This window comes from Dendropsophus ebraccatus, chromosome 3 (genome assembly GCF_027789765.1).
Source record: "Dendropsophus ebraccatus isolate aDenEbr1 chromosome 3, aDenEbr1.pat, whole genome shotgun sequence".
In the NCBI taxonomy this organism is placed as follows: Eukaryota; Metazoa; Chordata; class Amphibia; order Anura; family Hylidae; genus Dendropsophus; species Dendropsophus ebraccatus.
Window position 1 is genome coordinate 195121511 of NC_091456.1, and position 24655 is coordinate 195146165.

At 49.1% G+C, this 24655-nt stretch overlaps 2 protein-coding genes across 2 annotated transcripts in view; one reads left to right on the forward strand and one right to left on the reverse strand.

The window, feature by feature from the left end:
- Positions 1-24655, reverse strand: part of LOC138786760 (zinc finger protein 84-like) — a 790489-nt gene that overhangs the window by 16369 nt on the left and 749465 nt on the right. The gene's annotated exons all lie outside the window — the stretch shown is intronic.
- Positions 1-24655, forward strand: part of LOC138787615 (zinc finger protein 420-like) — a 42431-nt gene that overhangs the window by 2693 nt on the left and 15083 nt on the right. The window contains exon 3 of the mRNA XM_069964956.1: positions 3367-4181. Within this exon, the coding sequence (XP_069821057.1) occupies positions 3367-4181 (815 nt within the window). The remainder of the gene's footprint in view (positions 1-3366; positions 4182-24655) is intronic.

The following is a 24655-nucleotide window of genomic DNA, read 5'->3' on the forward strand; positions in this document are numbered from 1 at the left end:
CGGTGATCCTCCTAGGTTGATTGATTTGTATTAACAGAGAGCCTATGAGTTCAGGGGGGCACAAGCACCCCCCCCCCTCCATTGTTCTGCGCCATATGTTTTCATAGGAGCAGCAGTCTTCGTGCCATTTGCCCCCAATGATGCCGCACAGTGTGTAGTGAAACATGTTGGGGGAATTTATTAGGTAAGGTTTTCACCCACCCTGTACTTGCACACGTAACATTCTATCGCGAAACAAAAAAAACTACTGTACACTGCCACAAATAGTCCTGGACGACCTGAATCTTTCTGTTTTTGACTTTTTTAATTCAAGCAAGTTTATTCCAAGGGTCATTTTGCAGGACAACAAAATACACGAATACTGCGCCCAAGTAGAAATGTTGGATAGCCACAATACTCACCCTGCAGTTATGTGATTACAGGTGAGGTCTGGTTACACACTCGCTCCTACTACAAGAGGATGTAAAATTTCTACTTACACAATCTTATAACAAAAAAGTTCTCAGAGGCTATCTTTGGGTAGTGTACCTCCTGGTGAGAGACTGCTAGACATTACTATGCTGCACTTAATAACATTTTACCCAGGTGACGGACTATGAGAGGAGATATCACTGGACTAAGGCTCCGTGCATACGGAGCAAAAGTGGCAGAGTCCTGCCAGCCTCCCTGTCATAATGACAGTCTATGGGAGGCTCACGCGCCTCCTCTCTCGGCACTGATGAACATATTCATTCATCAGCGCAGAGAGACGCTAAGAGGAGGCACGCAAACCTCCCATAGACTGTCATTATGACACTTTTGCTCCTTGTGCACGGAGCCTTAGAGAAGCAGGATGGTTCTTTTAACATATTGCAACATCTAGGCCATTCTGACCGAGCTGTTGGGAAGTTTGGTAGCACTGCCGCCTGCGCGTATGATGCTGTGGGGAGGAAACACTGCCCCCTACTGGTGTGATGATGTAGGTAGGACACACTGCCCCCTGCTGGTGTGATGATGTGGGGAGGATACACCGCCCCTTACTGGTGTGATGATGTGGGGAGGGTACAGCGCCCCTTGCTGGTGTGGTGGTGATGGGAGAACACACTGCCCCCTGTTGGTGTGAGGCTGTGGGGAGGAAACACTGCCCCCTACTGGTGTGATGATGTGGGCAGGGTACACCGCCCCTTGCTGGTGTGATGATGTGGGGGACACACTGCCCCCTGCTGGTGTGATGTGGGGAGAACACATTGCCCCCTGCTGGTGTGATGATGTAGGAAACACACACTGCCCCCTGCTGGTGTGATGATGTGGGGAGGACACACTGCCCCCTCCTGAGGTGATGTGAGAAACACACACTGCCCCCTGCTGGGGTGATGATATGGGGAGGACACATTGCCCCCTGCTGGTGTAATGATGTGGGAGACACACACTGCCCCCTCCTGAGGTGATGATGTGGGAGACACACACTGCCCCCTGCTGGGGTGATGATATGGGGAGGACACACTGCCCCCTGCTGGTGTGATGATGTGGGGAGGACACACTGCCCCCTGCTGGTGTAATGATGTGGGAGACACACACTGCCCCCTCCTGAGGTGATGATGTGGGAGACACACACTGCCCCCTGCTGGGGTGATGATATGGGGAGGACACACTGCCCCCTGCTGGTGTGATGATGTGGGGAGGACACACTGCCCCCTGCTGGTGTAATGATGTGGGAGACACACACTGCCCCCTCCTGAGGTGATGATGTGGGAGACACACACTGCCCCCTGCTGGGGTGATGATATGGGGAGGACACACTGCCCCCTGCTGGTGTGATGATGTGGGGAGGACACACTGCCCCCTGCTGGTGTGATGATGTGGGGAGAATACACCGCCCCTTACTGGTGTGATGATGTGGGGAGGGTACAGCGCCCCTTGCTGGTGTGGTGGTGATGGGAGAACACACTGCCCCCTGTTGGTGTGAGGCTGTGGGGAGGAAACACTGCCCCCTACTGGTGTGATGATGTGGGCAGGGTACACCGCCCCTTGCTGGTGTGATGATGTGGGGGACACACTGCCCCCTGCTGGTGTGATGTGGGGAGAACACATTGCCCCCTGCTGGTGTGATGATGTAGGAAACACACACTGCCCCCTGCTGGTGTGATGATGTGGGGAGGACACACTGCCCCCTCCTGAGGTGATGTGAGAAACACACACTGCCCCCTGCTGGGGTGATGATATGGGGAGGACACATTGCCCCCTGCTGGTGTGATGATGTGGGGAGGACACACTGCCCCCTCCTGAGGTGATGATGTGGGGAGGACACACTGCCCCCTCCTGAGGTGATGATGTGGGGAGGACACACTGCCCCCTCCTGAGGTGATGATGTGGGAGACACACACTGCCCCCTGCTGGGGTGATGATATGGGGAGGACACACTGCCCCCTGCTGGTGTGATGATGTGGGGAGGACACACTGCCCCCTGCTGGTGTAATGATGTGGGGAGGACACACTGCCCCCTGCTGGTGTGATGATGTGGGGAGGACACACTGCCCCCTGCTGGTGTAATGATGTGGGGAGGACACACTGCCCCCTGCTGGTGTGATGATGTGGGGAGGATACACCGCCACTTGCTGGTGTGATGATGTGGGAAGGACACACTGCCCCCTGCTGATGTGATGATGTGGGAAACACACACTGCCCCCTGCTGGTGTGATGATGTGGGGAGGACACACTGCCCCCTGCTGGTGTGATGATGTGGGGAGGACACACTGCCCCCTGCTGGTGTGATGATGTGGGGAGGACACACTGCCCCCTGCTGGTGTGATGATGTGGGGAGGACACACTGCCCCCTGCTGGTGTGATGATGTGGGGAGGACACACTGCCCCCTGCTGGTGTGATGATGTGTGGAGGACATACTGCCCCCTGCTAGTGTGATGATGTGGGAAACACACACTGCCCCCTGCTGGTGTGGTGTGATGATGTGGGAAATACACACTGCCCCCTACTGTTGTGATGATGTGGGAAGGATACACCACCCCTTGCTGATGTGATGATGTGGGAAACACACACTGCCCCCTGCTGGTGTGATAATGTAAGAGCCATCACCATAGGACAGTGGTCACAGCTAGTAGTAATATGTACAGGATCTACAGGCCGAGCTGTAACATGTGCGGTGACTATGCTGCAGGATGCCCATGTGGTACCTGTATCCTCTATGTCCAACCATATCCAGGTCACAGGTGCCCACCTGCGGGTGACACAGTGCACGGTTGTAGGATAGTGAGAATGTCCCATGATGTCATGTTCTAGAATAATTCCGACTCACACTTCAGGCTGTGGCATAAAAAAGACTAGAAGTATACGACCACTGAAGTACTAATACATTCTGTTATTTTCTCTAGATATTACAAGAAAGTTTAATGTAAAAAACGAAGAGGATTCCATTCCCCCAGCTATACGCAGAGCCAATCACGGCAAAGATAATGAGAGACGTTCTAGAAGGGGGGTTAATCGTAAAAAAGCCAAGACAGAAAATACATCATTCTTATGCAAAGAATGCGGGAAATGTTTTACTGCGAAAGCATCTCTCAGTCAACATCAGAAAATTCACACAGGAGAAAAGCCATTTTCTTGTCCGGAATGTACGAAGAGTTTCCTCTTAAAAGGATCTCTTATTGAACATCAGAGAATTCACACAGGGGAGAAGCCATTTCTATGCCAAGAATGTGGGAAATGTTTTGCACGGAAAAAAGATCTTGCTGGACATAAGAGAATCCACACTGGGGAGAAGCCATATTCATGCTCAGAATGTGGGAAATGTTTTTCTTTGAAATGCATTCTTCTTGAGCATCACAAAGTTCACACAGGATTGAAGCCATTATCTTGCCCAGAATGTGGGAAGAGTTTTCGACACAAGACATCTCTTGCTACACATCAAAAGAGTCACACTGGGGAGAAGCCATTTTCATGTAAAGAATGCGGAAAATCTTTTACTCATAAATCATCTCTTGTTGTCCATCAGAGAATTCACACGGGGGAGAAAAAGTTTTCATGTTCAGAATGTGGGAAATCTTTTACTCAGAAATCATCTCTTGCTGTACATTTGAAAATTCACACGGGGGAGAAGTCATTCTCGTGCCCAGAATGTGGGAAATGTTTCTCTAGGAACGCAAAACTTGTTCAACATCGACAAGTTCACAAAGGGAAGAAGCCGATTTGATGATGAGAATGTGGGAAATGTTTTCATCAGAAATCAAATGTGGAAAATGTTCTACCCACAATACATAACCTTTTAAAAACTGTCAGTCGGCCCGTGAAATATAGATATTACATCTGCACGGATGGCCTCGCGTTGCTATTACACGCATTGATGCGCGCCTGACGACTGATGATTTTAGGTCAGGACCTAAAGAAACGATCAGTCGCTGACTGTTTCATCGGCTGATCGTTCTCTCTATTACATGAAGCAGTAATCGCCCGAGTCGTCCTGATTTGGACAATTATCGCTCTGAGTAATAGGGATTGTGGATAGGGAACAAGTAAGATTTCAGGGGTCTAACCTCCGTACCCCCAACCAATCTCCAGATCACCCCCTCCCCCTAAAGAAAAAGATCAGGAAGTGACAGAAGACAGCAGTAATGAGCAGTATAAGGAAGACATTCCTACAGAAATAGGGTGCAACCGTATTAAGGTTACAGATGAACGTTCTCTCTATTACACAAAGCGATAATCGCCGAGTCATCCTGATTTGGACAATTATCGCTCTGTGTAATAGGGCCCTGATTGTGGATAGGGGACAAGTAAGAGATTGCGGGGGTCCAACCTCTGTACCCACCACCAATCTCCAGATCAGCCCCTCCCCCGACTCCTTTGTTTTGTAAAACATGTGACCTGCGGCTCTATTCATTCCTGTGGAGCTGCCAGAGAAAGACGAGCACAGCGCTCCGCTCCTTCCGGCGGCTCCATAGGAATGAATAGAGCCGCAGGTCACATGGCTCTATTCAAAACAAAGGAGCCGATTGGGAGATTCATGGGGGTTGCGGAGGTCGGACCTCCTGCGATCTCTTACTTGTCCCCTATAAAGGTCACTGAGCATAGGACAGGCCTTGTCTGTGATGTCCCATGGAGCTTGCTGTAAAGCATATCTCTAAATGCTGTTAAAAAAGGAGGATATTTATCGTACTGGTGTAAAGTGAAACTGGCTCAGTTGCCCCTAGCAACCAATCAGATTCCACCTTTCATTCCTCACAGACTTTTTGGAAAATGAAAGGTGGAATCTGATTGGTTGCCGGGGGCGACTGAGCCAAGTCTACTTTACCCCAGTTTGATAAATCTCTCCCTATGTTCCAGTACTGGGCTCTGATGGTGATCCCTTCCCTTTAGGCTTAGTAGCGGTTCTCTGGCTGTTACTATACTGTTTCTTTTGCTGTTTATACTATTTTATCTATGCATATACTTTTTTTCCCGAGTTGCTTTGGTGGCGGACGCTTTGTGAGAAGTGATTTGTTAATCTGTGAGGATAATAAAAGTTATTGGGGTTATTTTTGGCCGCTGAATCCTGGTTTGCGCTCAGTGTAAGGGCCCGATCAATAATGTAAACGAGCGCCAATCTGCTAGATCGGCGCTCGTTTATTGGGCCTAATACACGGCCCGATAATCGTTTAGTGAGGGCTACAGGGACAGTACCGATGTCCTTTCAACCCTTGTTTAAACCCCATACTTTACCTAGCATGTTGCAGGTCTTCTCCCGCACTACTTCTTCTTCCCGGTCCCGCGAGCAGCAGCAGCGCAGCCTGTCTGAGCTGACAGACCACGTAGCCAATCACTGCCCGCGGCGGTCTTGGCCAGTGATTGGCTGAGCGCTCTGTCAGCTCAGACAGGCTGCACCAAAGCTGCTGCTGCGCGCGGGATCGGGAAGAAGAAGAAGTGCGGGAGAAGACCTGCAACATGCTAGGTAATGTATGCTGCTTGTGAGATCGTCGGTTGCCCACCGCGCCCGCTATTCCGCGCAGCGATGCGCGGTCGGCGCCCGATCACTTTAGGTTTGAGCCTAAATAAACTATCAGCCGATAACATGATCATCAGCTGATAATCGGCCAAATCAGAACGATTATCGCTCCGTGGAATAGGACCCTAATGCAGGGAGTCCAGGGACTCGCACATGTCTGATCTGTCATTTTCTGCACTGATTACCCAGGCCGTGTTCACACACATTGGCGTTTCAGTGCAGGACTACCCTGACACTGCAGCGGCTTCACAACAATGATGCAGTAACAAGGAAACTGCAATGTGTGAACACGACCTGATAAATTTTTATCAGTTTTTAATTTACTAATGATGTAGGCGAGATGTGTGAAATAAATCACTTCCAATATCCCAAAAAGTGGCTTTTTTTTCCTTGTTCTTTTGCAGCTTTATACGCTCTAAATTAATGGAAACATAGAAGATTGCCGGCAGAAAGAGACCTCCTGGTCCATCTAGTCCGCCCTTATATCCTTTCTTATTATCTTAGCATAGAAATATGTATATCCCAGGCAGTGGCGGATTATAATGTGGGCGGTTTGGGCGGCCGCCCGAGGCTCCGGGGGGGCCCACACCACGTCGCCCATCATAATCCGCCACTGACTCTGATGCGCGGCTGCCGGGGGTCTCCCGTCCTATCCCTGACAGCGCGCGCATCAGACAGCTCCCCGTGCTCCTGTGGCTGTGACTTCCGGCACATGGGGAGCTCTCTGATGCGCGCGCTGTCAGGGATAGGAAGGGAGACCCCCGGCAGCCGCGCATCAGCCGGAGGCTGCAGAAGGAAAGAGGCTCGACGGGGGAACGGACGGCAGGTGAGTTGTGTTGTTTTTTTGTTTTTTTTGTGTGTTATCTGCTGGCAAGAGGGGGACCATCTATAAGGGGGGCGGGGGGGGGAAAAGGGGGGACCAGCTATAAGGGGGGGGGGAGAGGGGGGACCAGCTATAGGGGGGGGGGGGGGAGAGGGGGGACCAGCTATAGGGGGGGGGGGGGGAGAGGGGGGACCAGCTATAGGGGGGGGGAAGAGGGGGGACCAGCTATAATGGGGGGGAAGAGGGGAACAAGGAATAAGGGGGGGGGGAAAGAGGGGAGACCATCTATAAGGGGGGGAGACCATCTATAAGGGGGGGAAAGAGGGGAGACCATCTATAAGGGGGGGGGGAGAGGAGACCATCTATAAGGGGGGGGGGAGAGGGGAGACCATCTATAAGGGGGGGGGGAGAGGGGAGACCATCTATAAGGGGGGGGGGAGAGGGGAGACCATCTATAAGGGGGGGGAGACCATCTATAAGGGGGGGGGGAGACCATCTATAAGGGGGGGGGGAGGGGGGACCTGCTATAAGGGGGGGGGAGAGCGGGGACCATCTATAAGGGAGGAAGAGGGGGACCATCTATAAGGGGGGGGGAAAGAGGGGGGACCAGCTATAGGGGGGGGAGAGGGGGGACCAGCTATAGGGGAGGGGGGGGAAGAGGGGGACCAGCTATAGGGGAGGGGGGGGGGAAGAGGGGGACCATCTATAGGGGAGGGGGGGGGAAGAGGGGGACCATCTATAGGGGGGGGGAGAGGGGGGACCAGCTATAGGGGAGGGGGGGGAAGAGGGGGGACCATCTATAGGGGGGGAAGAGGGGGGACCAGCTATAAGGGGGGGGGAAGAGGGGAACAAGGTATAAGGGGGGGCGAAGAGGGGGGACCATCTATAAGGGGGGGAAAGAGGGGGACCAGCTATGAAGAGGGGGACCAGCTATGAAGAGGGGGACCAGCTATAAAGGGGGGGAAAGAGGGGGACCAGCTATGAAGAGGGGGACCAGCTATAAGGGGGGGGGAAGCAGGGGGAAGAACTATAAGGGGTGGAAGAGGGGGACCATCTATAAGTAGAGGGGAAGGGGGGGACCATCTATAGGGGGGGAGAGGGTGACCATTAATAAGGGGGGGGGGAAGCTGGGACGCTGTGACCTCCCCTATAAGATCAGCACCCTCCTCTCCTGACATCCTCTGTGCTCCTGGGACCCTGCGACCTCCCCTATCAGATCAGCACCTTCCTCTCCTGACATCCTCTGTGCTGCTGTGACCTCTCCTATAAGATCAGCCCCTCCTCTCCTGACATCCTCTGTGCTGCTGTGACCTCTCCTGTAAGACCAGCACCCTCCTCTCCTGACATCCTCTGTGCTGCTGTGACCTCTCCTATAAGATCAGCCCCCTCCTCTCCTGACATCCTCTGTGCTGCTGTTACCTCCCCTAAAAGATCAGCCCCCTCCTCTCCTGACATCTTCTGTGCTGCTGTGACCTCCCCTATAAGATCAGCACCCTCCTCTCCTGACATCCTCTGTGCTGCTGTGACCTTCCCTATAAGATCAGCCCCCTCTCCTGACATCCTCTGTGCTGCTGTTACCTCCCCTAAAAGATCAGCCCCCTCCTCTCCTGACATCCTCTGTGCTGCTGTGACCTCCCCTATAAGATCAGCACCCTCCTCTCCTGACATCCTCTGTGCTGCTGTTACCTCCCCTAAAAGATCAGCCTCCTCCTCTCCTGACATCCTCTGTGCTGCTGTTACCTCCCCTAAAAGATCAGCCCCCTCCTCTCCTGACATCCTCTGTGCTGCTGTGACCTCCCCTATAAGATCAGCACCCTCCTCTCCTGACATCCTCTGTGCTGCTGTGGCCTCCCCTATAAGATCAGCCCCCTCCTCTCCTGACATCCTCTGTGCTGCTGTGACCTTCCCTATAAGATCAGCACCCTCTTCTCCTGACATCCTCTGTGCTGCTGTGACCTCCCCTATAAGATCAGCACCCTTCTCTCCTGACATCCTCTGTGCTGCTGTGGCCTCCCCTCAGGGGCGTAGCTAGGGGTTCAGCCTAGGGGGGGCGAGTGAGGCTGAGTGGGCCCCCAACCAACGTTACCCATAGGGAACCCCAGCAGGTGACAAGGATTTTTTTGAATAATAAAGGGAATATTGTTCTACATTTCTTATAGTGAATAAGGATACAGAGCCGTGTAAGAGGCTTCTACATCTGGAATATAGAGCCACAAAAAAAGTAAAAGGGCTTAACATTAGAAAAATATAGCTGCTTTCTTCCACAGACAGCACCACTCTTGTCCTCAGTTTGATTCTCCTGGTGGCTGCAACCTGTGGGTGACAACCATCAGCCCTGAAGTTCCAGCAATACATCTGTCTACAGCGGCAGGTATCGGAGGATTGTACTACTGTACTACAACTCCCAGCATACCCTGAGGGCTGCAGACTGTCAACCTGGAGCCCCCCTTCCTCGACCAAGTGCATGCTACTGGTATATATATATGGTATTACCAATAATACCAGTATACAAGGGGGAACTATCGCCACAACCACTACCATCACCACCATATTGTTACTGACTAAATCCTCTATACTAAATCCAATAAAACACAGTACCAGATTACAAGTAACAAATAACACCACTACTTACTGACTAATACCAGCACATACCGACTAATACCAGCACATACCGACTAATACCAGCACATACCGACTAATACCAGCACATACCGACTAATACCAGCACATACCGACTAATACCACCACATACCGACTAATACCAGCACATACCGACTAATACCAGCACATACCGACTAATACCAGCACATACCGACTAATACCAGCACATACCGACTAATACCAGCACATACCGACTAATACCACCACATACCGACTAATACCAGCACATACCGACTAATACCAGCACATACTGACTAACACCACTGCTGCAACTGAATAATCCACTGTACACAGAGCAATATCACCTCTTCAAGTCATTTAGCAGTAGCCCCAGCTCTACACACCATATACATTACAGTGCAGATATATTTAGTGACTCACAGGTGACGTCTTCTCTGATCGGAGTTCTTCCCTTTTCATCTTCTTCTCCATCTGCCCTGGGCCGTTATGAGAACTTCTCCGAGCCACGAATCCACAGAATCTGCCAGACAGACATATAAGGCTCCACACTCTGTCACCATCCTCATCTATATACACACTGCACATCTGTATTGGCCCCTTTACACCCTTGTTTAGTGGGTAGGCTGACTCTTATAGATGGCTCCCCCCTGTATTGCCCCCTTATAGATGCCCCCCCTGTATTACCCCCTTATAGATGGCTACCCCTGTATCCCCCCCCTTATAGATGGCTCCCCTCCCCTGTATCCCCCCTTATAGATGGCTCCTCCTGTATTCCCCCCTTATAGATGGCTCCTCCTGTATTCCCCCTTTATAGATGGCTCCCCCCCCCTGTATCCCCCCTTATAGATGGCTCCCCCCCCTGTATTCCCCCCTTATAGATGGCTCCCTCCCCTGTATTCCCCCTTATAGATGGCTCCCCCCTGTATCCCCCCCCTTATAGATGGCTCCTCCCCTGTATCCCCCCCCCCTTATAGATGGCTCCCCTCCCCTGTATCCCTCCCTTATAGATGGCTCCCCTCCCCTGTATCCCTCCCTTATAGATGGCTCCCTCCCCTGTATCCCTCCCTTATAGATGGCTCCCCCCCTGTATCCCCCCCCCTTATAGATGGCTCCTCCCCTGTATCCCCCCCCCTTATAGATGGCTCCCCTCCCCTGTATCCCTCCCTTATAGATGGCTCCCCCCTGTATCCCCCCTTATAGATGGCTCCCCTCCCCTGTATCCCTCCCTTATAGATGGCTCCCCCCTGTATCCCCCCTTATAGATGGCCTCCCTCCCCTGTATCCCTCCCTTATAGATGGCTCCCCCCTGTATCCCCCCTTATAGATGGCTCCCCTCCCCTGTATCCCTCCCTTATAGATGGCTCCTCCCCTGTATCCCCCCCCCCTTATAGATGGCTCCCCTCCCCTGTATCCCTCCCTTATAGATGGCTCCCCTCCCCTGTATCCCTCCCTTATAGATGGCTCCCCCCCTGTATCCCCCCTTATAGATAGCTTCCCTCCCCTGTATTCCCCCCTTGTACATGGCTCCCCCCTGTATCCCCCCTTATAGATGGCCTCCTTCCCCTGTATTCCCCCCTTGTAGATGGCTCCCCCCCTGTATCCCCCCTTATAGATGGCTTCCCTCCCCTGTATTCCCCCCTTGTAGATGGCTCCCCTCCCCTGTATCCCTCCCTTATAGATGGCTCCCCTCCCCTGTATCCCTCCCTTATAAATGGCTCCCCTCCCCTGTATCCCCCCTTATAGATGGCTCCCCCCCTGTATCCCCCCCCCCTTATAGATGGCTCCTCCCCTGTATCCCCCCCCCCTTATAGATGGCTCCCCTCCCCTGTATCCCTCCCTTATAGATGGCTCCCCCCTGTATCCCCCCCTTATAGATGGCTCCCCTCCCCTGTATCCCTCCCTTATAGATGGCTCCCCCCTGTATCCCCCCTTATAGATGGCCTCCCTCCCCTGTATTCCCCCCTTGTAGATGGCTCCCCCCCTGTATCCCCCCTTATAGATGGCTCCCCTCCCCTGTATTCCCCCCTTGTAGATGGCTCCCCCCCTGTATCCCCCCTTATAGTTTGCCCCCTGCACAGCAGATTAAAAAAAACAAACACACAACTCACCTAACAAGCGCTCCCCCGTCGCTGCTGTCCTCTCTTCTGCCCCCAGCTGATGCGTCCCTCCCTGGGGGATTCCCGGGCAGCGCACACATCCGGAAGCTGAGTGTGCGCCCAGGCCGGGACTTCCGGTACAGGAAGTCCCAGCGACGCGCACTAAGGTTCCTGATACGTGCGCTCCCTGGGAATCCCCCAGGGAGCGACGCATCAGACAGGGGCAAGATTGCCTCTTGCGGCCGCAAGCAAGACCGTGCTTGCGGTCGCAAGAGAGGCATAAAGGAGGGGGTGGGCGCTGCAGTTCGGGGGGCGTGCGCCGATGCGGAGCGCAGCCTCTTGTGGCTGGAGGCATAACGCTGCCTCCGGCCACAAGAATGATTGACACAGCCAGGAGCCAATGGCTCCTGATGCTGTGTCAATCACATCCTGGCCCAGTCGGAACTGTATGCGCTCATTAGGAGTGCGAGCGCATACAGTTCCGGCCACTACTGACGTGTTAATGCTGTCTGCAAAAGCAATAGCATTAACTGTCTAAGACCTCAGTGGGCCCCTGTCTGAGTGGGCCCGGGGGCGACCGCCCCCCTTGCCCCCCACCAAATTTCGCTACTGCCTCCCCTATAAGATCAGCCCCCTCCTTTCCTGACATCCTCTGTGCTGCTGTGACCTCCCCTATAAGATCAGCCCCCTCCTCTCCTGATATCCTCTGTGCTGCTGTGACCTCCCCTATAAGATCAGCCCCCTCCTCTCCTGACATCCTCTGTGCTGCTGTGACCTCCCTTATAAGATCAACCCCCTCCTCTCCTGACATCCTCTGTGCTGCTGTGACCTCTCCTATAAGATGAGCCCCTCCTCTCCTGACATCCTCTGTGCTGCTGTGACCTCCCCTATAAGATCAGCACCCTCCTCTCCTGACATCCTCTGTGCTGCTGTGGCCTCCCCTATAAGATCAGCCCCCTCCTCTCCTGACATCCTCTGTGCTGCTGTGACCTCCCCTATAAGATCAGCACCCTCCTCTCCTGACATCCTCTGTGCTGCTGGGACCCTGTGACCTCCCCTATAAGATCAGCCCCCTCCTCTCCTGACATCCTCTGTGCTGCTGTGGCCTCCCCTATAAGATCAGCCCCCTCCTCTCCTGACATCCTCTGTGCTGCTGTGACCTCCCCTATAAGATCAGCCCCCTCCTCTCCTGACATCCTCTGTGCTGCTGTGACCTCCCCTATAAGATCAGCCCCCTCCTCTCCTGACATCCTCTGTGCAGCTGTGACCTCCCCTATAAGATCAGCCCCCTCCTCTCCTGACATCCTCTGTGCTGCTGTGGCCTCCCCTATAAGATCAGCCCCCTCCTCTCCTGACATCCTCTGTGCTGCTGTGACCTCCCCTATAAGATCAGCCCCCTCCTTTCCTGACATCCTCTGTGCTGCTGTGACCTCCCCTATAAGATCAGCCCCCTCCTCTCCTGACATCCTCTGTGCAGCAAGGGACCAAACATTATGTTTATTGGGGCCAGCAGGGAGGGGAGGCAGGCAGTGTTTATTGGGGCCAGCAGGGAGGGGAGGCAGGCAGTGTTTATTGGGGACAGCATTGGGGGGGTGGGGGGCAGTAGTGGATTATAATGTGGGCGGATTGACCGGGGGGGGGGCAGGTAGGGTGGACAGCCCGGGGTCCAGGGTACATTTAATCCGCCACTGTTCCCAGGCAGGTATATATTCAGTTATTGTAGAGTTTCCTACCACATCTGCTGGAAGTTTGTTCCAAGCCTCTACTACTCTTTCAGTAAAGTAATATTTTCTCATGCTGGGACAGACACTCCCATTTTGCGGACACCTTCTGAGTTTACTATGGGTCTCTCTATGGCCTCACACCGCCTCCCTCAGCATCGCGGCCTCTACCATTACCTCACATATCTCCAACTCTTACCTTCCCTCCCTCCTGGCTAAGGCGGTCGCTTCCCTTGAAGCCCCCATCACTTCCTTAGGCTTCCTGTCTCCATATCTTTCATTTTGGACTTTGATCGGACGGGAATCCAGTCTGGTGAGGCGTGCATCTTCTCATTTTGATGAAACATTAGTTTGGTGCTGTTGGGACTATGTTTGGACATACGCAGACAGACACGGCCAACCTTCTCGCCACAGCTCGCATTGATGTTCCATCCTGGATGAGCTGCACTACCTGAGCCACTTGTATGGGGTGTAGAGTATGTCTCCTGCTACCACCAGTGTGAGCACGTTTGATCGCACAATCGCATTTAAGTGATAATTGGATCGTTTAAACGCAGCGAACAATCAAGCGACGAGCGAGAAATCGTTCATTTTGATCTTTCAACATGTTCTCAAATCGTCGTTCAACATTCCCTAAAAATTCACCGATCGCTTCGTGTAAACAGTCTTATAAAGATTCACCCTATGTGAAAGATGGGCTTAAGCAATCGCAATAACGATTTTTCTAACGATTTATTCGTCTAAACGCTGATGGTTATAAAAGCCAAATCATTGCTTCAAAATCGTTAAACGATCGATTGGGCGAATTATCGCTTCATGTAAACGCAGCATAAGTGGACAGTTTGATTTCACAGACATTTGATTTACATTGTGTTGTTTAATGGTGCGTTTATACGAAACAATTATCGTTTGAATTTTTACAATAACGATCACATTGAGCGATAATCGGCTCGTGTAAACACAGCAAACGATTAAGCCACGAGTGAGAAATTGTTCATTGTGATCTTTCATCATGTTCTCAAATTGTCGTTGGTCGTTCGCTAAAAATTTGCAGATCGTTCAGTGTAAAGAGTCTTTTAAAGATTCACCCTATGTGTGAGATGGGCTAAGCGATCCTAAAACTATTTATTCTTCTAAACGCTGATTGTTATAAAAGCCAAATTGTTGCTTCAAAATCGTTATTATATATAGATTATACACAGAAGTCAAGCTATAGACCTTGTCTGCATCTTTCTATACAGCTCTACTGTGTACACATACAGCTCAGCTACATGTACATTACACATATACAGCTCAGCTACATGAACATTACACACATACAGCTCAGCTACATGTACATTACACACATACAGCTCAGCTACATGTACATTACACATATACAGCTCAGCTACATGTACATTACACATATACAGCTCAGCTACATGTACATTACACACATACAGCTCAGCTACATGTACATTACATATATATACAGCTCAGCTACATGTACATTACACACATATATACAGCTCAGCTACATAAACATTACACACATACAGCTCAGCTACATAAACATTACACACATACAGCTCAGCTACATGTACATTACACATATACAGCTCAGCTACATGTATATTATACACATACAGCCCAGCTACATGTACATTACACATATATACAGCTCAGCTACATGTACATTACACACATACAGCTCAGCTACATGTACATTACATATATACAGCTCAGCTACATGTACATTACATATATACAGCTCAGCTACATGTACATTACACACATATACAGCTCAGCTACATGTACATTACACATATATACAGCTCAGCTACATGTACATTACACATATACAGCTCAGCTACATGTACATTACACATATATACAGCTCAGCTACATGTACATTACACATATACAGCTCAGCTACATGTACATTACACATATATAGCTCAGCTACATGTACATTACACATATACAGCTCAGCTACATGTACATTACACATATATAGCTCAGCTACATGTACATTACACATATACAGCTCAGCTACATGTACATTACACATATATAGCTCAGCTACATGTACATTACACACATACAGCTCAGCTACATGTACATTACACACATACAGCTCAGCTACATGTACATTACACATATACAGCTCAGCTACATGTACATTACACACATATACAGCTCAGCTACATGTACATTACACATATATACAGCTCAGCTACATGTACATTACACATATACAACTCAGCTACATGTACATTACACACATACAGCTCAGCTACATGTACATTACACACATACAGCTCAACTACATGCACATTACACACATATACAGCTCAGCTACATGTACATTACACACATATACAGCTCAGCTACATGTACATTACACATATACAGCTCAGCTACATGTACATTACACATATACAGCTCAGCTACATGTACATTACACATATACAGCTCAGCTACATGTACATTACACACATACAGCTCAGCTACATGTACATTACACATATACAGCTCAGCTACATGTACATTACACATATACAGCTCAGCTACATGTACATTACACACATACAGCTCAGCTACATGTACATTACACACACATACAGCTCAGCTACATGTACATTACACACATACAGCTCAGCTACATGTACATTACACATATACAGCTCAGCTACATGTACATTACACACACATACAGCTCAGCTACATGTACATTACACATATACAGCTCAGCTACATGTACATTACACACATATACAGCTCAGCTACATGTACATTACACACATATACAGCTCAGCTACATGTACATTACACACATATACAGCTCAGCTACATGTACATTACACATATATACAGCTCAGCTACATGTACATTACACACATACAGCTCAGCTACATGTACATTACACATATACAGCTCAGCTACATGTACATTACACATATACAGCTCAGCTACATGTACATTACACACACATACAGCTCAGCTACATGTACATTACACACACATACAGCTCAGCTACATGTACATTACACATATACAGCTCAGCTACATGTACATTACACACATATACAGCTCAGCTACATGTACATTACACATATACAGCTCAGCTACATGTACATTACACACACATACATCTCAGCTACATGTACATTACACACATACAGCTCAGCTACATGTACATTACACACATACAGCTCAGCTACATGTACATTACACACATATACAGCTCAGCTACATGTACATTACACATATACAGCTCAGCTACATGTACATTACACATATATACAGCTCAGCTACATGTACATTACACACATACAGCTCAGCTACATGTACATTACACATATACAGCTCAGCTACATGTACATTACACATATATACAGCTCAGCTACATGTACATTACACACATACAGCTCAGCTACATGTACATTACACATATACAGCTCAGCTACATGTACATTACACATATATACAGCTCAGCTACATGTACATTACACACATACAGCTCAGCTACATGTACATTACACATATACAGCTCTGCTACATGTACATTACACATATACAGCTCAGCTACATGTACATTACACACATATACAGCTCAGCTACATGTACATTACACACATACAGCTCAGCTACATGTACATTACACACATATACAGCTCAGCTACATGTACATTACACATATACAGCTCAGCTACATGTACATTACACACACATATACAGCTCAGCTACATGTACATTACACACATATACAGCTCAGCTACATGTACATTACACACATACAGCTCAGCTACATGTACATTACACACATATACAGCTCAGCTACATGTACATTACACATATACAGCTCAGCTACATGTACATTACACACACATATACAGCTCAGCTACATGTACATTACACACATACAGCTCAGCTACATGTACATTACACACATACAGCTCAGCTACATGTACATTACACACATACAGCTCAGCTACATGTACATTACACACATACCGCTCAGCTACATGTACATTACACACATATACAGCTCAGCTACATGTACATTACACACATACAGCTCAGCTACATGTACATTACACATATACAGCTCAGCTACATGTACATTACACACATATACAGCTCAGCTACATGTACATTACACACATACAGCTCAGCTACATATACATTACACACATACAGCTCAGCTACATGTACATTACACATATATACAGCTCAGCTACATGTACATTACACACATATACAGCTCAGCTACATGTACATTACACACATATACAGCTCAGCTACATGTACATTACACACATATACAGCTCAGCTACATGTACATTACACATATACAGCTCAGCTACATGTACATTACACACATATACAGCTCAGCTACATGTACATTACACACATACAGCTCAGCTACATGTACATTACACACATATACAGCTCAGCTACATGTACATTACACATATACAGCTCAGCTACATGTACATTACACACATACAGCTCAGCTACATGTACATTACACACATATACAGCTCAGCTACATGTACATTACACACATACAGCTCAGCTACATGTACATTACACACATATACAGCTCAGCTCCATGTACATTACACACATACAGCTCAGCTCCATGTACATTACACACATATACAGCTCAGCTACATGTACATTACATATATATACAGCTCAGCTACATGTACATTACACACATACAGCTCAGCTACATGTACATTACACACATACAGCTCAGCTACATGTACATTACACATATACAGCTCAGCTACATGTACATTACACATATACAGCTCAGCTACATGTACATTACACATATACAGCTCAGCTACATGTACATTACACACATATACAGCTCAGCTACATGTACATTACACACATATACAGCTCAGCTACATGTACATTACACACATATACAGCTCAGCTACATGTACATTACACACATACAGCTCAGCTACATCTACATTACACACATATACAGCTCAGCTACATGTACATTACACATATACAGCTCAGCTACATGTACATTACACACACATATACAGCTCAGCTACATGTACATTACACACATATACAGCTCAGCTACATGTACATTACACATATACAGCTCAGCTACATGTACATTACACACACATATACAGCCCAGCTACATGTACATTACACATATATACAGCTCAGCTACATGTACATTACACACATATACAGCTCAGCTACATGTACATTACACACACATATACAGCTCAGCTACATGTACATTACACATATACAGCTCAGCTACATGTACATTACACACACATATACAGCCCAGCTACATGTACATTACACATATATACAGCTCAGCTACATGTACATTACACACATATACAGCTCAGCTACATGTACATTACACACATACAGCTCAGCTACATGTACATTACACATATACAGCTCAGCTACATGTACATTACACATATACAGCTCAGCTACATGTACATTACACATATACAGCTCAGCTACATGTACATTACACATATACAGCTCAGCTACATGTACATTACACACATACAGCTCAGCTACATGTACATTACACATATACAGCTCAGCTACATGTACATTACACACATACAGCTCAGCTACATGTACATTACACACATACAGCTCAGCTACATGTACATTACACATATACAGCTCAGCTACATGTACATTACACATATATACAGCTCAGCTACATGTACATTACACACATACAGCTCAGCTACATGTACATTACACACATATACAGCTCAGCTACATGTACATTACACACAGGGCTCTGCTGCAGGCATATATAACACACACATACACAGCTCTGCTCCACACACATCACACACACACAGCTCTGCTGCATACACATCACTTCAGCTCATCCAGCACAGCAGAGTCCTGCATACACTGAGCAGCAGCCCCTGATCATGTGACTCCTCCTCCTCCATGTGACTGATCACATGACTGTGACATCATGGCAGGTCCTGGAAGCACAGGGGAAGCACACGGCTCCTGTCCGGCTCGGGTTGAGACTAGAATGTAGTTGCCAGGGGTAGGTCCTACCTCTGGAGACCGGAATATAGCCCATTCACTATGAGCAGGCTAGAATGTAGTTGCTAGAAGTAGGTCCTACCCCTGGAGCCCGTAGTTGCCAGAAGTAGGTCCTACCCCTGGAGTCCGGAATATAGCCCATTCACTATGAGCAGGCTAGAATGTAGTTGCTAGAAGTAGCTCCTACCTCTGGAGTCCGGAATCTAGCCCATTCAGTAGGAGAAGGCTAGAATGTAGTTGCCATAGCTAGGTCCTACCCCAGGAGTTGCTAAAAGGTAATTTTTACCCCTGAAGTACAGAATTTAGACTGTTCTCTACTGAGCAGGCTAGAATGTAGTTGCCAGAGGTAGGTCCTACCCCAGGAGCCCGTAGTTGCCAGAAGTAGGTCCTACCCCTGGAGCCTGTAGTTGCCAGAAGTAGGTCCTACCCCTGGAGTCCGGAATCTAGCTCATTCACTGTGAGCGGGCTAGAATGTAGTTGCCAGAGGTAGGTCCTACCATTGGAGTCTGTAGTTGCCAGAAGTAGCTCCTACCCCTGGAGTACGGAATATAGCCCATTCACTATGAGCAGGCTAGAATGTAGTTGCCAGAGGTAGGTCCTACCCCTGGAGCCCGTAGTTGCCAGAAGTAGGTCCTACCCCTGGAGTCCGGAATCTAGCTCATTCACTATGAGCAGGCTAGAATGTAGTTGCTAGAAGTAGGTCCTACCCCTGGAGTCCGGAATCTAGCCCATTCACTATGAGCAGGCTAGAATGTAGTTGCTAGAAGTAGGTCCTACCTCTGGAGTCCGGAATCTAGCCCATTCAGTAGGAGAAGGCTAGAATGTAGTTGCCAGAGGTAGGTCCTACCCCAGGAGTTGCTAAAAAGTAATTTTTACCCCTGAAGTACAGAATTTAGACTGTTCTCTACTGAGCAGGCTAGAATGTAATTGCCAGAGGTAGGTCCTACCCCTGGAGCCCGTAGTTGCTCGAAGTAGGTCCTACCCCTGGAGTCCGGAATCTAGCTCATTCACTGTGAGCAGGCTAGAATGTAGTTGCCAGAGGTAGGTCCTATCCCTGGAGCCCGTAGTTGCCAGAAGTAGGTCCTACCCCTGGAGTCCGGAATCTAGCTCATTCACTGTGAGCAGGCTAGAATGTAGTTGCCAGAGGTAGGTCCTACCCCTGGAGCCCGTAGTTGCCAGAAGTAGGTCCTACCCCTGGAGTCCGGAATCTAGCTCATTCACTGTGAGCAGGCTAGAATGTAGTTGCCAGAGGTAGGTCCTACCCCTGAAGCCCGTAGTTGCCAGAAATAGGTCCTACCCCTGAAGCCTGTAGTTGCCAGAAGTAGGTCCTACCCCTGGAGTCCGGAATCTCTCATTCACTATGAGCAGGCTAGAATGTAGTTGCCAGAGGTAGGTCCTACCCCTGAAGCCCGTAGTTGCCAGAAGTAGGTCCTACCCCTGGAGTCCGGAATCTAGCTCATTTACTGTGAGCAGGCTAGAATGTAGTTGCCAGAGGTAGGTCCTACCCCTGGAGCCCGTAGTTGCCAGAAGTAGGTCCTACCCCTGGAGTCCAGAATCTAGCTCATTCACTGTGAGCGGGCTAGAATGTAGTTGTCAGAGGTAGGTCCTACCCCTGGAGTCCGGAATCTAGCCCATTCACTGTGAGCAGGCTAGAATGTAATTGCCAGAGGTAGGTCCTACCCCTGGAGCCCGTAGTTGACAGAAGTAGGTCCTACCCCTGGAGTCCGGAATCTAGCCCATTCACTATGAGCAGGCTAGAATGTAGTTGCCAGAGGTAGGTCCTACCTCTGGAGCCCGTAGTTGCCAGAAGTAGGTCCTACCCCTGAAGCCTGTAGTTGCCAGAAGTAGGTCCTACCCCTGGAGTCCGGAATCTCTCATTCACTATGAGCAGGCTAGAATGTAGTTGCCAGAGGTAGGTCCTACCCCTGAAGCCCGTAGTTGCCAGAAGTAGGTCCTACCCCTGGAGTCCGGAATCTAGCTCATTTACTGTGAGCAGGCTAGAATGTAGTTGCCAGAGGTAGGTCCTACCCCTGGAGTCCCTGGTTGTCAGAGATTGGGGGTGGGGGGCTTTGGTAACCTACATGGCAACTCATCACTCACTAAAAAGCTGAGCCTGACAAGCTCAGAGAGAGAGAGAGAGACAGCCACAGTCCTCCTTGCACCACACAGAGGGAACTGATCCATCTACAAGGAGAATGGGAGGTGGATGGAACTCACTGATCCATCTGCCACATTATACAGGCAGGAGAGATGTCAGCACATGGGTATTGTAAGGGTTAGTGCCAGAGATATGTAATTTCCTTAACAAACATCCAACCTTCCAGTATATATTAGCTGCTGTATGTCCTACAGGAAGTGATGTATTCTCTTTAGTCTGACACAGTGCTCTTTGCTGCCACCTCTGTCCGTGTCAGGAACTGTTCAGAGCAGTAGAAAACCTCTCCTGCTCTCCAGACTGGAAATAATAAAGTAATCTAAAAGAGGTTGCAGGACCATTCTATGGCCTCCCTTCCCTGCTTGCGCTCGCTTTGTGGGGTTTGCGGTCACTGACCGACAGTGTGTAGTGTAGGGACTCAGGGGACCTGCACGTGGTACACGAGGCAATATGGTTTAATCAAATTATATACCATCATCCTGGCGTTGGTTTTTAAATGTAGCCGAGAAGCATTAGGGCCCATTCACACAGAGCAAGAACGGCGGAATGCCGCCAGCCTCAGTGTCTTAATGACGCTCTATGGGAGGTGCACACTGCATCTCTCGGCGCTGAAGAATGAACATGTTCATTCTTCAGCGCGGGGAGAGGAGCCGCATGCGCCTCCCATACAAGGTCATTATGACACGGAGGCTGGCGGCATTCTGCCGTTCTTGCTCTGTGTGAACAGACCCTTAGTGTCAGCCATAGGTGTGAGGTGCAGCAGCTCCTTTCTCTCCATGCCGTATAATCTAAAAGAGGTTGTTTCTGATAGGCAGGCTTTAAAGGGAATCTGTCAGCACCGGGCCAGACCCAAGGTGCTGACAGTGTAGTATAGGTGTGCATGTTCACTTTCTACAAAGCCTCCCTGCAGTAATTTGTTTAAACTCCCACAAACGCACTCTAACCAAGTGTCAAAGAGTACTGGCTTGGCATTTGGGCCACACCTGTCCGCATCACCCCATTTTCATGCATTTTACCCATTAGCCTGCCTCCTGCTCCCCGTCGTAGTCACGTTGTTGCACGTCTGCACAGACAATTCCCTCTGAGGGTGTGCTCCTGATAACACCATTCCTGCATGCACCATAGGGCGGAAGAGGAGGGTGCAGAGGGCATTGGCTTCAGGCCCTCAGCATGTGTGCACCGCACTTCTGCCCAACAACGCATGCACGATTAGCAACATAATGATATCGGGGAGCAGGAGGCAGGCGAATAGGTATATATGCATTAAAAAGGGGAGGAAGAAGTAGTGGTGAGGCGGGCCGAGATGCGGCACAAATGCCAAGCCACCACTCCTCTTTGACGCTTGGTTAGACTGTTTGTTAAGTGGAAAAATCCCACTGCACAGAGGCTTTGTAGACAGGTTCAATGCACACAAGGGGATACACACTGTTAGCACCTCGGGTCCAGTCACTGACGGATTCACTTTGGGGCTATGTTCACACTGCGTATTTTTCTGTCCGTAGTGCAAACCGCGAATATACGCACGTAGTTTTGAGGTTGATGTGTTCGCTTGGAAGTATACGATATACGCCTGCACAATGCACACTACGTATGAGCTTACGGCGGGATCGTATACGGCGCCATGAAAAATGAACAAGACCATTGTTTGAGGACGGAAATATTGTAACTCACGGCCGTGGATTTCAGTGCGGTCCCGTACGGAGTACTTATTTCAGCCAAATTGAACTTGATTTTTCGATCCAAAAGGTTCTGTGTGTTTTATTGGGCGAAGATTTCCAAGTAAATGACCTGTTTCAGATCACTACGAAACAAGCTAGGGAAGCATAACTCTACTACGGGCGTATGTTCAGTTTGTATCATCCGGCCGCATGTCGATTTTTCCCACGCCCGTAGTTTCGACCGCACATGTACGGCGGCGTACGAACTACGGCCGGATTCATACGCAGTGTAAACATAGCCTAAAGCTTAAAAATGTAGAAAAATAAAAGACGGGGTACTGGGGTAATAATGGGGGAAGGTGGGGTTAGTGTTAGCCATTTTATACCAGCTAACACTAAGCCCTGACTCATGGATGCCATCTGTCAGCCTGTAAAGTAAAGATGACAAGTTGAAAAAAATAATGTTTTATTCAAAAAATAACCCCCCCCCCCACACACACACACACACACACTCCTCGTTGACCACACTGGTCATTGACATTGTCCACCGAATCAGTCACAAGCCTGTTTACCAATATCTGAAAAACAAGAGGGGAGACACAAAAAAGGGCAGGAGCAGAACACCCATCATTTTGAAAGGTGTTTTGCACCTTACAATATACAGCATCTTGCCAGATGCTGCTTACACTCCGGTACACAAGGGGTTAAGTGAGGATGCATCGCATCTCCACTTAACCCTTTTGGTGCCATACTGAACAATGTGGCCCACGATGGGGTTGTGAGGATGCACTGTATCCACACCAACTCCCTAGTGGCCAGACCAATCTCACTCTTTACCCATCCCCGCAAGGAAGGGGGGTTAAACGCCCCCTTCCTTTCTGGGATGGGTGCAGTGCGGGTAAAGCTTCCATACTCACCTTCAACATCTTCCTTCTCCAGAGCCCAGCACACTGAGCTTTTAGTGTGCTGTGCTCTGTCTCTTCAAATCTACCATCAGCCACTCAGCGGCTGAGGCGGGGCATTGCTGCAGGCGATGACTGGCTGAGCAAAGACTTGTGCAGTGTCAGCTCAGCCAATCAGCAGCTGATCACCTCTCCCCCACCCCAATAAACACAATGAAACAACACCCCCAGCTCTCCCCCACCCCAATAAAAACATGAAACCATTTTTTTTTTTTTTAAATAAACTTTTATTACAAACAATTTAAAGATTAATATTGCACAATGATCTGTCAGCAGGTTCTGGTTGTATAAACTAATAGTGTGTACAAGGCTTTTTATGCAATCAATATTATACCTTTATTTTGAAAATTAAGGTTATATTCACAGGTTTTTTTTTGTATCCGATGCAGGGATATGTCGCAAAGATGTCTGAGACAGCCCATAGAGGTCTATGGAAGTGCCGGAATTCTGGACACTTTCCTGATGCACATCAGGAAAGTGTCCGGAATTCTGGTGACAGGCCAGGCTGGGTGCATGTGACAGGCCGGGGTGGGCGCCTGCATGGAGCTGCAGGCACCAGCACCCCCTCCCAGGTGATCGCTAA